Below are 16,020 nucleotides of genomic sequence, written 5' to 3' on the forward strand. Positions count from 1 at the left end.
CTATCTAACCCATTTGTGTACAATATGTCAGGTATTTTTACTCTTCCTCTATACATTAGTTAATCCATAACCTGCCTTATATGTGCCTTCCTTCCTGCCCTACGCAAACTGCCTTCAGCTTAAAACATTAATAACATTTGGGAATAGAACTTTCAATTCAGTTGTACCCACTGCACAGCCTTGTTTTGAAACTCTAGAGTTGGTAAGCTATTTAAAGGAGTAGTGTGACAGTAGTTTGGGAAATACACTTATTCACTTTCTTGCTGAGAGTTAGATGAGAAGACCGAGACCACTCTCATATCTGTCCAAATTATTGTGCTGGTGCTGGTGGGTGTATTTTGTTACCTTTGGACAGAAGCTGGTGAGCTGTTTCCCCCCAGTTTCCAGTTTTTGTGCTAAGCTAAGCTAACAGTCTGCTGGCTGTGGTTTCGTATTTAATGGACAGACATGATGGTATTGACCTTCTTATTCAACTATTCAAATACTTAGTTTAGCTGCAATGAGATGAGGACATAAGAACACCCCCTTTATCAGTTTTCCTCAAAAGTTCAACCCACTGGAACAATCTGACACTTTTAATTCATCCATCCATTCTTCATCTTCTTATCTTTCTTCTTCCCTTTTTAGTGTGTTGAAGTAGAGCAGTGATGACTCCACTGGGTGTAGGTATATTTTTAATGACTGTCCCTACACCATGACTTATTGCCTTGATTAATATATCATCATAAAACCACATGAAGGACCAATGAGCACATAAAAAAGTCATGCTTTCCTCACGTGTACTGTGTGTGTGTGAGTGTGCATGTGAGAAAGAGAGTGTGTGAGAGTGAGAGAATATATACAAAATATGTTTCTATTTTGCATGTGTGTGTGTGTTAACATTTAGGTGTTTATTTTGATGTAGCGTGTGCCTATAATTGTGTGTGTGTTTATAAATGAGTAAGTGAGAAGTTGTGATAAGCCCTTCGGTCCCAGGCTGTAAGGGCTCCAGGGATAAAAAGGGGTGGAGGGAGAAGACGGGAGCCTCTCGCAGCTCCTTTTTAATTGGCGTACAGGGAGAGAAGCTGGAGAGAGAGAGTGGGATCAGTGTTAATTAAGCTGGAAGGCCCCATCCAGACCTTTTACACGGACAGGGATGCTGGCTTTACATGCCTGGGCTGGGGAGAGCACAGCCTGGCCAGCTGAAGAAGAGCCGAGGAACAAAAGAGGGAGGGTGTGTGTACGTGTGTGTGTGTGTGTGTGTGTGTGTGCGACCGTGTGCTTGCGAGGGTGTGCGTGTGTTCTGCCACCAGCAGCTCACACCCCTTAGACAGACAGCAGGCATGCGTGTGCATTGTATGTCTCTCGAATATCAATGAACCATACACACACACACACACACACACACACACACACACACACACACACAGTCTCATACTCACACACCAGGGCCTCAGAGGTCAGAGAGTGAGTCAATCATCTAACCCATTGCAACGACACAGTCTGAAAAAAGGAGTGTGTGTGTGTGTGTGTGTGTGTGTGTGTGTGTGTGTGTGTGTGCGTGTGCTTGTGCTTGTGCGTGCGAGCGAGCAGGGGGCCGGCAGCTGTCAGGGGCTAGGAGCAGCAGGCACTAATGAAGCAGATGAATAGTGCAAAAACTCCCAAATACAAACAGGACAGTTGACATTTTTCATCTGTCAAAAGCAGAAGATGCATGAAAATACGATGGGGTCTTGTTTAACCCTTTGCCTCCGGGTGTCTAGAGCTGGCTGTTTTTTTTTCTCTTTCTCTGTCTGTTTCCGTCTCACTTTCTTTTTGCTCTCGCTTACTGAGAAATTTATAGTTTTGGGAAGCACCATGTAGCCCTTAAACACAAACCCACACTAACTGTTATACAGCACTAAAAGATGTACATATATTTGTTATAAAGCAATTAGTGGTTCTTGGTTCTTTCCAAATCATTGAAGTAAACTTTTACTGCAAGTAGTCAGCATTTTTTGTGCACACATGGGCACTCCAAACTCATAGCCTTTTGAAAGAAAGCCAGTCCGCCTGGCACTGCCCTCTATTTTTTTGCATTTTGAGAGCTCTCTGTTTGCTTGTTGGAAAGTGATTAGCTTCTGAAATAAAAGTGCAAGATGTCCGTTGACCTTTTGTGGTAAATGTCTTGTGATAAAATCAGAAGTTTTCTGACCTCACTGAACTGATGACGTTTTTATAGGCTGCAGCAAATGGCAAATTAGCTGGTGATTTAATTGCTGGAGGTTTAGACAATCAAAAAACTTCAAATTCTAATTGTTATGTTAATATTGTTGCAACCATTGTTGTCTTCAATATATGAAGGCCAATCATGAACTGTAACATAACTTATTATTTAAAAAGAAAAAGATAGTGGACACATTTGAATGTGATCTCACCCCTCAGGCTACGTCAACATCTGTATTCATGTCTGATGATTAATGTTTAAAATGACGTATTGTACAGTATGTGTGTAGTGATGTACTTTTTAATGTTAGAAACTGAACCAGTGGGGAAAGTTATCAGTGACACACTGGTGTTATATTGCAATTGTGGATTCATTTCCAATAGTACAAATATTAGCTATACTTAGTTTTGTTTAGTGTATAGCATCTTCATATGGCAGCAGCCCATGCAAACTCATAGAGTACCCTGCTAACATGTTAGCATTAGAGGAGTTGTTAGAGTTTGCAAAAATGCAGCTAAATCACTTTTTTTTCATAATTTCCACAAAAATACATTTTTACTAAAGATCCTACTAACTAAGCATTTTTACGTAAGAGAACAATTTTTTAATACTTTTTTTTTTTTTTTTTTTTACAAAACCTTTATGTATTTGGTAACTCTCAGTTGATGTGAGGGTCTATACCTTGTGTTCTTTCTGAGAGTGTATTTTTAAGGATGAACCACTGCTTTACATGCATTTGTCCATGAGTCTGTTTTTGTCTCAATCACTGCAGAATCAAATCTGAAATCTTAGGTTACAGATGTGAGGCTTTGTTACTAATGGGAGTGCATCATTGCTGACACACACAAGAATACACATTTCCTCACACATCTCATCACTGTCAACCGCCTGCTGTGCCAGTCTCACTAGTCATTGTTGGAGCAGAGAAGAGATGGAGAGAAGGAGATCCTCTTTACTTAGTGTTCACATGTGTTTTTGTGAGGATATACTGTATTCATGTGAGTGTTTGATTAACAGCGCGGATGAATGTGTGATGGTAAATTATGTCCAGAGGAAAGATGGCCCACTGAGATTCTGCTGCCGTCATCTTGACTTCCCACTGGAAGCTGTGACAGAGACTCTGTCAAAATCTGCCCGATAGGGAACAAGATCTTTTCTGTCTCTGCACCATCAATGTTTGAAACATTTTTTTCAGTGAAGATTGAAATGAAGAAGCTGCCTGCAAGTTGGTGATGTGCTCGGCACTTTTTGGGCAATGTCAAAGGGTTACATTTGTAGCTACTGGCAACAAAGTGAGGCATTTTCCACTTCCACAAGATTTTTTTAGTGGGTGTTTTGTGACTTTATGGGTAAGCTGACGAAGTGGCCAAATAACAAATAACATTTTGTTTTGTTTTATTCAAAATGTAGCCTTAAATGGTCCGATGAGATGGTTTCTGTAACTCGAGGTAGGCATGCATTTGCAAAGGAATGCTAAGAAATCACCTGGTGTTGTCCTTGATTGGTGTAAAAATGTTCATATTCTCCATGGCACAGGATAGCCTGTCCCCACTGTAACTGAAAGACAGCTTCTGTTATTCTGCCTCTATTTCCTTTATGGACATATTTACACGTAAATATTTAGTCTCTATTGTGCGTGATATTGTGGAAGGTGGCACATTCACACTCACCTGCTGTATTTTGTATGGAAGGATTCCTCTTGGATCCATATGTGAACACATTGTTCTTTCATGCTACCAATTAACAGTCAAACACATACTGTACATGTTCTGATAATAACATAGGAACACCTGGAAAAAAAGGTAAAAGAAAATCATTTGCATCAAAATTTCATCCGAACACCATCATAAACTTGTGATGTTGCTTTCTTTATCTTGTCCTTTTATAGTAATGCCTGCTCTCTTTTCCACTTCATCGCCACTTGTCTGCTATCATTTACCACATCTAAAAAGAAAACTTTAATCAAGAACTGAAACAAAACTGCAGACAGACCCTGTGAGAAAAACTGAAACTGTCCATTAATGGTCCAAGATCCTGTTTCACATTGGTCCAAAGGACTTTTCCTCTCTTCTGTAAGTCATTGAGATATGCAGCAACACCTCAAGGTGCTCAGAAATGCCCTCTGCCCTAAAAACAGGTGCAGGGCATGAAATCAGAATCAGAAACTGTTTATTGCCAAGTAACATACATTACAAGGAATTTGCCATGGTCTGATGATGCTACATTTTTTTTAACATATAACATATAATCTGACAGACAACAAGCATGTAAAAATATAAAGGTAAAAGAATAAGATAAGATAAATAGCAAACAGTGCAGTGACCAAAATAAAGTGTCCAACAGGGGGTGTGTGCGTTAACGCAGGGGGGACAGGGGCGGTGTACGTTAATATAACGTATAAATAATAAAATAAATTGGAATATGGATTTCACATACAGTGTACGGATTTGACTGTGCAGCCTTTTGCAGACAAGACAACGCTGTGTTCTGCCCAGAGGAGAAAACCCCTTTGATACCATGTTAGCTATACATTTACTGCAACCCGCCTCTTACTGTGTAATACTCCTATCATCGTCATCTTAAACACTGACAGCAATTCCAACAATGTTTATTTGTCATTACGAATGCAATTTGGCCCAACACACAAGCCTGATGTAGTGTTTATTTTAAAAGCACTGAATCAGAAAAACTAAGACTATAATGTGCTTGTTATGCAAGTCTGCTGCAGGCTTCACCTTGCGCATGCACATTTATAGGAAGTGAGTCAGTCACTAAGCCTGGCAAAAATGCTATATTTTCAAGAAAGTCAGGAGGGATTCTTCACCTCTTTCCACTCAGCAAAAGCCCCCTTATCCTTTCCACTCTTCCTCACCATTCCCATCTGCCTCTCCTCTCCTCTGCTCTGCTCGCTTGCATTTGTTTTCCGGAGGATACAGTTTTCTCGCTGCTCCAGCAAACTGAAAAATTCCCCACTCTCATATGCCTGCACCCCTCACTCCTCACACTCTCCTCTTCCTTTCTCAACTGTATATTTCCTCTCATTGTCATCACTGAGTTTTCGAAGCAGTGCAGCAGAAAGGGCCAGCAAACTAGAGGAAAACACACGAGCCAAGAGAAGCTTTCATGGACTTTTCTGTTTTGGTTCACTTGAATTTTAGACCACCCCTCATTCCACTACAAAGTGTGTACTGATTTGAAATGTACACAAAACATATCGACTTGTTGTCTGGCTTCATTTGCCTCTCACACCCAAGCACTCCCTGTACCTCGACAGCAGTAAACGGTGCAGCTTCTACTTTTAACACGGTGTCCTCTGCATAGCACCTGTTGAAATTTTGACTGGGTGTTTCACGTTTTTACTTTGTTCTCTCACACTCGTGTCTTCTCCCTTTTTCTCTCTACATTTCCTTTCCCTGTTTCCTCATATCTTTATATTTCAGATGGCAGCCCTACAGAGTCCATTCTATGGGGATAAGATGAACCTTTACTCCCTCTGTAAGAAGATAGAACAGTGTGACTACCCCCCTCTTCCCTCAGATCACTACTCAGAGGAGGTAAGCACTGTGTCAGTTGCCTTTTACTGCAATGGTAAGTAGGTATGGACATGTTTTAAAAGGACTCATGATAGTCTCGAGTCCTGAGCTCCTTAAAAAGAAAGAAATTAGGAAATTCTTAATATCTTTTAAGGGAACTACTGTTTTAAGCCATGGTGGCCGGTTCCTCTTTCTCTGTGCCAGTTTGCTGATTTTTACTTGTGTGTTTTTTTTTATATGTAAGTGAAATCCACCCAACTGTCTGAGCTACAGCACAGTATGATTTTACTCTGTGATCAAAAGACCAGCTATGATTTTAACCGTTTGAAAATTAAATGCACATATCAAAAGCATCTGGCCATGCTACAAAGTGGGGTGAAACTAAATGGGCTAGAGTGTCATGTTTCCCTGACAAAATGTTAAATCATCTGCTGTATTTCTGCGTAGACTTACCCATGCACAAAAATGTAATGAAGTCGGGCTGCGGTTAAAGATTGTCTTATTGCTGATTGCTGATGACGTGTGTATGAATGTGCATGGCTTTGTGTTTGCATGCCCTCTTTGTGTGGATTGCATTTTTTTCCTAACATTTCTGCCTCTTTCTCTTTAAATATATTAAATCAAGTGTACGCACATGTAAATATCTCAGACACTGACTCACAGGCACACACGCACATATAGTGCAGGTATTAGATCCACGTATCCATTACACTACTAAAGCTTTGTAAGTTATTGTGTTGCTTGATCATTAACAATTACTACAACGTTTCCCTGCAAAGCAGAAAGTCTTATCGCTCATGTGTGATCTATTTAAAGGAACTTACTAGCTTTTGTGTTTCAGACCGTATACAATATGTAAACATTATTGATTCATATATCCAATGCTTTTTGAATAATTTAATAATAATTTAGTTATTGTGTATGAAATGTCAGAAAATGTTTCACATTTTCTACTTTTACAATAAATTCACTGTTAAAGAATTATCAAAATTATGGTAAGTAATTTTCTGTCTATCAACAAATCGATTACTCAACAAATTTTCAAAAACAAATTCAGCTCTAAATGACACATATTTTACGTCACAGCTAATCTTTTTGCATGTAATGTTAGCTAAAATGTAAAGCATACATGTTATATACGTATGGGACCCAAACCTTGAAACATACTGGCATGGTCCTTAAAACAAAAAAGTGCTCAACCTATTGTGTCCTTTATGTCCATACCTTCCACTCGACTATCTGCATACGTAAGTCCACAGTGGCTAATTTTAAGTGGGTATCCTTATTCACGTCTCTCTAGTCAAATAGTAGACCCTGAGAGAGAGAGAGGCTTTTATTATACTGTGATATTAACTTCATTAGGCTGATGAAGGCTTGAGGTGTCTCAAGCCTCTGTAGTGTCTGTGTGTTTTCATATGTGCAGGAGCAATTGTGTAAGTGTATATTTTGTTACAAGAGCTTCCTCTCCACACACACACACACACACACACACACACACCATGCTGAGCTTCAGCGTTGCCCCACATGTCACCCCCATCCAGGAGAAAGGGAGACAAAGCGAAAGAGAGAGGGAATGATAGAGCGAGAGACAGGGCGATGGAGAGACGGAGATGAGGGGGGAGCCTGCAGCGCCTGTCTGGATGTAAACAATGCTCCTGAAGGATCGGCAGCAAACTGTCAGCTGCTCATCTTTGTTGTGTCATTTAACCATCTCCGTCTATGCTTCCCCCCCACGCCTCCCTTCACTAGCTCCGACTCCCCCTTCCCTCCACCTGACACCCCCCCCTCCCCCCCTACTCCCCCATCCCACTCGCCATGCAAAGAAGCGCATGAATATTTTACATATCTGCATCTCTTCTCTTCCCCCCCCTCCATCTCCATTCTGTGGGACTAATTCTCAGACTGTCTGAATTTGCATCTTTCTCTCACTTTCTCTCTCTCACACACACACACACACACACATATATATAAACACAGCGGCTGACGAGAACTCGTCCAAGCCGGTGCCACGCAACAGCGGCCAGGAAGTCGGCAGACAGTTACCATAGCGACCCCGCGTAGATGTTTTTTTTTTTCTTTCCTCTCCATCTTTTATTCTCTTCTTTTTTTTTTTTAATGATGGCGGTGGCTGTTCCGCCTGCGAGCCTGTCTATCTATCTGCTCCAATCAGCCGCTTCGCTCGGCTTCAAGTGTAAGTGCTGTCTCCGGATGGCAATGGAGTGGCAGCAGTGTGTGTGTGCGTGCGGGCGTGCGGGCGTGCGTGCTTGCGTGTGTGGGCTGAGGTAAAAGTGGATTCAGCAGACCAATAAGCGATTAGTGCGCTAACCCAGCCTCACGTCTTTGTCTCAGCTCGATTACTTGTTGCCTTGTTATTGTTATTATGGAAAAAGCTCATCTAGTGGGCATTAAAAGACAAGCAGGTCCCTGTTAGCAGGAGTTTGTTCATTTCTGGAGCACAGTTCGGTCATACTACAGTGTCATTGACTATATTATTTCTCTCTTTACCTCCCAACCAACACCCCGCCTCCCCCTCCCCTGTCCCTCTCACCAGCTGAGGAAGTTGGTAGATATGTGCATCAACCCTGACCCGGAGAAGAGGCCGGACATCGCCTACGTGTACGACATTGCCAAACACATGCAGAACATGACACAGGGCAGCTAAGCCCAGAGTTACACACACTATGGCTTGCAGAACTCCTCCCCACGTCCCTTCTTGCTTTTCATGCTGGACTTGTACACATCTGTCAGCTTTTATACAATAACTAACTCCAGAGTTTATCTCCTTGTGATAAGTAGTACGTGTAATATACTTGTATTTTCAAGGTGACCTTTTCTGCCCTAGGATAAAGATTATAGAGATTATACTTTCTTTTTGTCAGATGGACCTCCCATTGCTTAGAGTTCAATAATATTACAGCACTGAAAATCAGTGTTTTGTAGCTCACTGATGTGTTTGTTGCTATGGCTTTAAAACGCATGTCCTCTGTATTTTCATGTAGTGAAGTAAAGGTGTTCTTGAGCAGATGCTATTTAAAGCAGATATACTGGAAATTTGTAAAATTAGTTGAAGAAAAAAAGGCAAAGTTAGGTGTTACCCATAACTATCCTCAAAACAGTTAATCAATGCAACTATCCTTAAACATGACCTTGTAGGCATTTGGTGGTTCTCGTGAGACCTATGGTCAGTGAATGGTACAAAAAAGACCATGAAAACTTTGAGAAGAATGGTAAAATTGGAGTGAAGAGATTTTCACTCAATGGCAGACAAACTGAGAGACGTAATAGAGTGTTATTGATGGTTGAAGCGTTGTTGTGTTGCACTTTTTTTACCCTGGTACTGGAAGGCTGGCAGGGTGATCATTTCTTATGAATGTATTAGGAAGGGAAGGATCATTTAGAGGGTAGACTAGAGACATGCTGGGGGGAGAACATGGGCAAATGTCTTCACAACACTTTGAATGTAAGTCATTTTGACACCTATGTATTGTCTTTAAAAAATTCAGAATGTCTCTTTTTTGACAGCCTAGAAGGAGTAGTAGAAGCTGTAACAAAAGCAGTTTTACGTCTGTTCTTTACCTTACTCACTGACACCAAAATATTTCCTCCTTGGTTCAACTTAAGGAAGGTATACTGCTATTACATATTGCAAGGTGTTTTAGGGCTGGTAAAATCTCAATGAAGACATGAAAAAAGTCAAAACACATCGTTCTCATCATGATCCAGTGGATGCATTCGACCTACCAGAAAGTTTCTGTTGTTGTTAATGTAGCTGTGTAGGTTTGCAGTGTAGTTGTCTTGTTCGGTAACAAGTGTGTTGAAGAGATAGCAGATCCTTGCCTTGTGAAGCCGTCCACGTCATGAGTGAATCACAGCTCAGTTGAGATACCAAAGAGAAAAGTCACATATAGAGAGAGCAGTTCATATATATGTTAAGGAATCTTTTATGAAAAGTATATCAGACTTTTTAAGACCAATGGGACTCATTTTGTTGTACTGTACATATTGAAGAAGTTCCTATAGTTTTAATACTGTCAGGTTTTAGTGACCCTTTTTGCAGTGAATAGGTTTACACCAGTGGGTCACACACGACCAGCACTGACTACCACTGGTTTACATAATGACAATGATACCACATGAAAGGTATAGTAAGTAAACAATGATTGGTAACGCTTTATTTCTGTGTCTTATGAATTCTCTTTTAGCATTATAAAATAGCCTGTTAACTGGTCATTATTACAGTAATTATTGTACATGTATGCCCATGTTTCTCATGTTTTTTTTGTTAATTAACATTTAATAATGTGTTACGTACAAAATCAAAGCTTTTAGGTGCAAGAAAATGTAAGTTATTTTGTTTTGGTCAACAGAATATTTTGATAGTATGTTGATAGTAGTTATTTGACTTGCAAATACAGTGTTTGCAATTTTTGTTTTCATTTGTTTCATATTGCTTTTCTCTCCCACTACTGTAAAAATGTTTTCCATTTCGGTAATTATCTTAATTTTTCATCATCTTCACCCACAGTGCTGTTTATCTTCTGTTTATCTCTTATCTCTGTATAGCTCCAAAACGTTTTAGTATTGCTTTAAAGCACTTTTTAGATATTAAGTTTTGATGCTATACAGAATTGCTTAAAGAAATTGGTAGTATTTAACAGCGAAATACCAAAAAAAATCTTATTCTTTAGTATTTACTCGAAAAACGCATTTCCATTGACGGCCTTTCACAATACCAAAGCACCATAGTCAGTTATAAGGAAAACAGCCCAGAGAAAATAATTAAATGGTTGTTGTTTTATGATATGATGTCAGAAGACATTGCAATGTCCACCAAATGCATATATCTTGCATTTATCCGTTGCCTTGTTAGTTAAGAACATGCAATATGAGGTGTAAAGTCAGGTTGCATTGCCTTAAAATCTGTGCAGTAATGGTTTCGTTCTCTGTTTACGCACAGAAACGGAGATCCAGGGTATTTTTTTGTTTGTTTTAAATCCTTAATAGGGGTTTGTTCATAACACACATTATTAAGTCACTTTAACACATGACAATGTTCTCCTGTGCCCCAGCCTTTTACCTTGGCTCAGTTAACTTTCCCACATGTCCCCTGAAGTTGGTATTGAAGAGTCCAGGGGTTTTCCAAAAAGTCAAATATTGGAATTAATATTTATTGTTTTGGTAGTTTGGTTGTTTTCTGAACATTTCATGTAAAACTAAAGACCCTCATCACAAACACCGTGTATGTTAACTAAATGCAATAAAGCCTTCAAATTTCTTTTGGACACTGCAGTGAGTACTTGGAGCTCTTAAACAGGTTTTAATGAGTTTCACATCTGATCTGATCTTCCAAACCGGCATCACTGTTTGACTGGAGCATCACTTGATTGTCAAGAAATGCAGTAATAAATAAGGACACGCTTCAAATGTTTATGCGATGCCAAACATTATAAAGCCCGGTCAGTGTCATTCAGTTGCAGAGCCACAGCAATAACAGTGTCAGACCAGTTGGGTCATTTGTAACGAAGCACTAAACTCGAAAGGTCAGAATGAGCGTGTGCCTCCTCCCACCAACAAAGTGTAAATATCAGTGTTTCATGTTACCTGAATTTACAGCAAGAGTTGGGACGTAGTGCATTGATGGACAACTGGCAAATGATACAGGCTTAATGGTAAGTATATTCATATAACTTCCATTTTTTCTGTAACACACCGTGATAAACAACATCATCCAGACTGATACTAGAACAAATTTACATCCTGCAGTGAACATTTATTGGTTTAGAAGTTCATGTGATATGTATTATTTATAGTAATAGAATAACTAAACTAATAGTTCCTTTTGATAGAAGGCCATCTGAACATACATACCTAGCAAATATGATGTCATGTGATATTTCCTGACTTGAGAAGTTGACAAGGAATGCCTGAATAAGCCATTTAACCAGTGAGACCACAATGGATTTTGGGATACTAGTGGTTGCATAGAATAATCCAGATGTGGGCATTTATCATCTGCATGTGGAGGAAAACTGGGATGATCTTGTATTAATTGAACTATAGACTTTGTTGTCATTTTTGTGTTTATTGTTTATTGGTAGAATTGTTAGATATAGAATAGATGTATTATCCAACAGTGTAAACAGATTAAAATGCCAACTGCTTACAGAACAAATTAAAAGGAGTAAATGATGATTTGGTTGGCTGCTGCTTCAGGCCCATCTTCATCAGCATCCGTCTTTACAAGGCACATTGACGTAAACTGCAGAAGCTGAAAAACCTGAAATTACCGACTCATCAAACTACAGTGCACACTACAATGGGATTTAGTCCAAGTTGCTTTAAAACTACAGGTTGATATGATTTGCAGTAGTCCTGCAGAAATGCTGTTGTGCTCTAATACAGAATTCCTGATGGATGATCTTTCAATCAATATAAATATTGCAAGATAACAGGTGATGTAACAGCTAAAACATCATTAATAATGTGTAGCTGCTGAATGACTGTTAACTTACTCAAAGATTATTATTGAAAAACAAAAAAGCTAAAGTCTACTCACTTATTTCATCTTCATTTCCATGACTGTGGAGAAAATAGTGAAGATTGGTTTTATAGAATAAAATTATAGACACATAAAAGGATTGAAGACATAAATAATGGGTAAACTAAACATATTTAATAGTTCACTTTCACTCTTTCTTTACAAATCTCATTTAAAGAACAACAAGTGCTCCTGTACTGTAGATTAAAACTCAGAACGACAACTGTAAAACAAACCAGAGACAATGTGACAGTCAAACAGGTGGTGAGATGTGAAATGATCTTTCTGCACCTGTGAACGTAGATCTTGTAGATCACCACAGCCAGGACCACACACATGATGATGATAATGACCAGAAACCCAATGAGAGCTTTGTCATTGTCTGTAAAATGTTGGGAAAATAATAGTGAAGTGGAGGCATTATATATATATATATATATGTGTGTGTGTGTGTCAAAGATATAATGTATAGAAATAGACGTGTACTGTATGTGAGAGCAAAATGTGTCAAATGATTGAACTGAACAATGTGAGACAATTTGTGGCACTAATTAAAACTGCACATACAGAGAGTGTTAACTTCAGCTTCCTTGGGGTTGCCCTCATGAGCTCCGTTGAAAGCAGTCACCTGGAAAGACAGAGAATCCCTTAATCAGGAATTATAGCATTTGAAAAAATATGAGGAATAAAGCTGAAATTATTCAGGATTATACAAACCTTCAATGTGTAGGCCGTAGAGTAGCTAAGATCTACGAATTCAAACTTGCATTTGTCTTCAGTCTTTTCCACAGTGTTGCTGCCATCATGAAGACGTGCAATGTATTTGTTCTGAGGTCCATTAAAACTTTTTGGAGGACCACAGGTTACTCTGATCACATTATGCTCTGGAACATACACCGCCAGGTCAGTAATTTCTTCTGGTACTGTAAGAGAGTGAAGAAAAACAACACATTTTCCTTTAGATACAACACTCTATGCTTACTCACAGTTAGCACTCACAAGTGATACTTTAGTTTCCTAAAACAGCACTTTTAACACTGATTAGCATTTGCAGTAGGTTTTCAGTAGTGATACAAATACAAAATGCACAAAGAAAGATAATTAAATTAACTTTGAAAATGATTCAACTCAAAGTAAAACAAGTATAAAAAGATCAGAAAATGAGTTATTATTCTGTATTATGTAAGTCTCTGATTTTTACATTGTACTTTTTTAAACAGCTGTTATGTGTTGGGGTTGGAGTTAATTTAATGTTAGGTGGCACATGTTTAATAGTCATTCGTAAAATATTGGTATCACAAAAGGGAAACTGTTAAAGCAGGAAAGAATTGAATTATGAGATGGTGTATGATGAGCAGACAAATAAGTAAATGGAATAAAAAAAGTACATTTAAAAAAATGGAATTCAAAGTACAATTCACTGCAGCACCTGTGATAAACAAGCAGGTCAGAAGTGACTGAAGCTGGCAGATTTCTACAATCACAGAGAATAACACTGTTATTGGAATTTGAAGTCTATCATTATTGTGTATTCCTGGTACATATTGTGTACATGGCCCCTACTTCACTAATGACTGGAGCATTATAATGACTTGAAGTGGGATGTTCTTATACTGTAGGCCTACATAATGTATATTGGTATTAGTATCAGGGAATGATATGCTGTCTGATTATCAGCATTTAACACCATTTGTTAAAAATGACAGACAGGATAAAGAATCAGATAAATTACATCATTGACAGAATGATAATGAATAGAATAAGTTGCATTTAGAATAATAATTACTATAATTAGCTTAAACAATTTCTAAATAATTGATTTCAGTAAACTTGTGTCATTTCGTAATCATATTTCTTGCTCTTGTGTCCTTTCCGAGGGATAGTCGGTCACATGATAGAGTTGCTGTGTGGTCTTAACAGGATATTCAGCAACATGCGAAATAAATAACCTTAATAAATATTTAAATAAACTTTTTTTGTATTATATAGATGTTGACTTCTCCAAAAGGTCATTTTTTGTGACACTTACCTCCACTCTTAGTCTTGAATGTAATTTTAACTGATGTGCCAACTCTTTCCTGGTTGTAGATGGGTTGGACTTTGCAGGTATACTGTGTGTAAGGTTGCAGTCCAGTAATAACACATGTTCCTCCTGATGGATGTTTGTTAACTGCAACATAGTTTAATTTGCTGTTTGTTTGATTAAATAACAAGGCAACAAAGACACAATTGAGGGAATATACAACAGCAGATTGTTTTGTTGGTCAAGTGACCCACTAAGTGACAAGAAAACGGATATCAATCAATCAATCAATCAATCAATCAATCATATGTCATTGGTAGATCACCAGTTCTGGCTCTGTAAGCCAAAACATTATGTGCCATTAGGCAAGCAGACTGGGAAGCTTAACACATGAAAATGTCAGTTAATATGTATTTTTAATTACTTCCTAAGGAAACAAGGATATCAAACTCTGGCATTTCAGTGTTATTTCTGGATCATGTTTCATGTTAACTGTGTGAATCTTCTCCGCCAAACTGGGACTTGTTGTATCATCTCTGGTTATTTACACCTTATTATTTAAATCACTCAGCATGCCAAAGTGTTAGCATGGAGCACGGTAGGTCCATGGATGATTCAAATGTCCACATTATATTTCACTATTTAGATAAACTGACCAGTAAAAGGATCTCCTAAGACTTCCATAATAATTTTACTTACTAGTGGGTCTCTGTTTGGAAGTAGGCCAACAACTGCAGTTATAAGAAAGACGAAGATTAGGAAGACGAGGAAGGACAGCTTGACAGTTCCGGCTGGTCGTGGTCCAACTCAACTCAGCGGAGGTATTGGTTTCCAATAGTTTTGTGTCTTTTATTGAAAGATCTGTTAGAAGACATTAGACATCTGTAACTCTGAGTATCTGGTGTTGTCCTTTTATCCAAAGTTATTTTAGGATACAAGCTTATTGTTCTCATCATTGCAGTGAGGTAAAGTGAATATCAACATACCACAGTCAATCTTGAAGGGGCTCGTAGTTGTGTTTTCTATGAGGACATTGTTGTGCTTGATCTGACCAGTACAGGTGTAGTCTGTGAAGGGCTCCAGCTCAGACAACATCATGGGTTTGAGTTGTCCAGGTTCTGAGGAGACACAAGGATGACAGCATTTCTTCAACTACTGGTATTTGTTTTGTATTTTTTAGAGTTAGATTAGATTCAAATGTGGACACATTCAGAGCAGATAAATAACTAAATCTTCTCTTCAGGGCTGATTGACAGAGTGCACAAAGCAATACCTCGACTTCCTCTTACACCAAAAGTTCAGATCGGTTTAGTTTTTTAGTAAAACTGATTTTTCATTGTCATTTCTGTGTGAGCTAATCTAATAGTGCAAATTGCCGGTCCAAATTTCTACCTGTTTGCACTTAAATCCATTCATAATGTTGGTGACAGACAAAGTTTCTTTACTTCTAGTCTTTTCACTCACCCTGACAGGTGTAGTCAATGGTGAGATCATTACAGTTTGGAGGAAGTGTTGTATTTATTTTTGCAGGAAGTCCAGTGGGAACAGTCTTCTTTATTTCACTTGGATTTAAGAAATCTGTGGAAAAAAGAAAACAGTACATGAATTAAGCATGATGAAGTAAGGTCTACACCACATGCAATTCAAAATACAGGAGGACTCTACTGTACATACCAACAGTGATATTTTTGGTGAGGCTAAAGGAAGAGTTCAAACAGTTTCCTGAAGTGAAGGTTGTAGT

General features: G+C 38.6%; 1 protein-coding gene across 1 annotated transcript in view; it reads left to right on the forward strand.

Annotated features, from left to right (window-relative positions):
• nek7 (NIMA-related kinase 7) overlaps window positions 1–10,046 on the forward strand; it is a 57,184-nt gene extending 47,138 nt beyond the window's left edge. The window contains exons 9-10 of the mRNA XM_070908597.1: window positions 5,626–5,739; window positions 8,270–10,046. Of these exons, the coding sequence (XP_070764698.1) occupies window positions 5,626–5,739; window positions 8,270–8,380 (225 nt within the window). The 3' untranslated portion in view covers window positions 8,381–10,046. The remainder of the gene's footprint in view (window positions 1–5,625; window positions 5,740–8,269) is intronic.
• Window positions 10,047–16,020: the final 5,974 nt, after the last annotated feature.

This window comes from Enoplosus armatus, chromosome 7, assembly GCF_043641665.1.
Source record: "Enoplosus armatus isolate fEnoArm2 chromosome 7, fEnoArm2.hap1, whole genome shotgun sequence".
Taxonomy (NCBI): Eukaryota; Metazoa; Chordata; class Actinopteri; order Centrarchiformes; family Enoplosidae; genus Enoplosus; species Enoplosus armatus.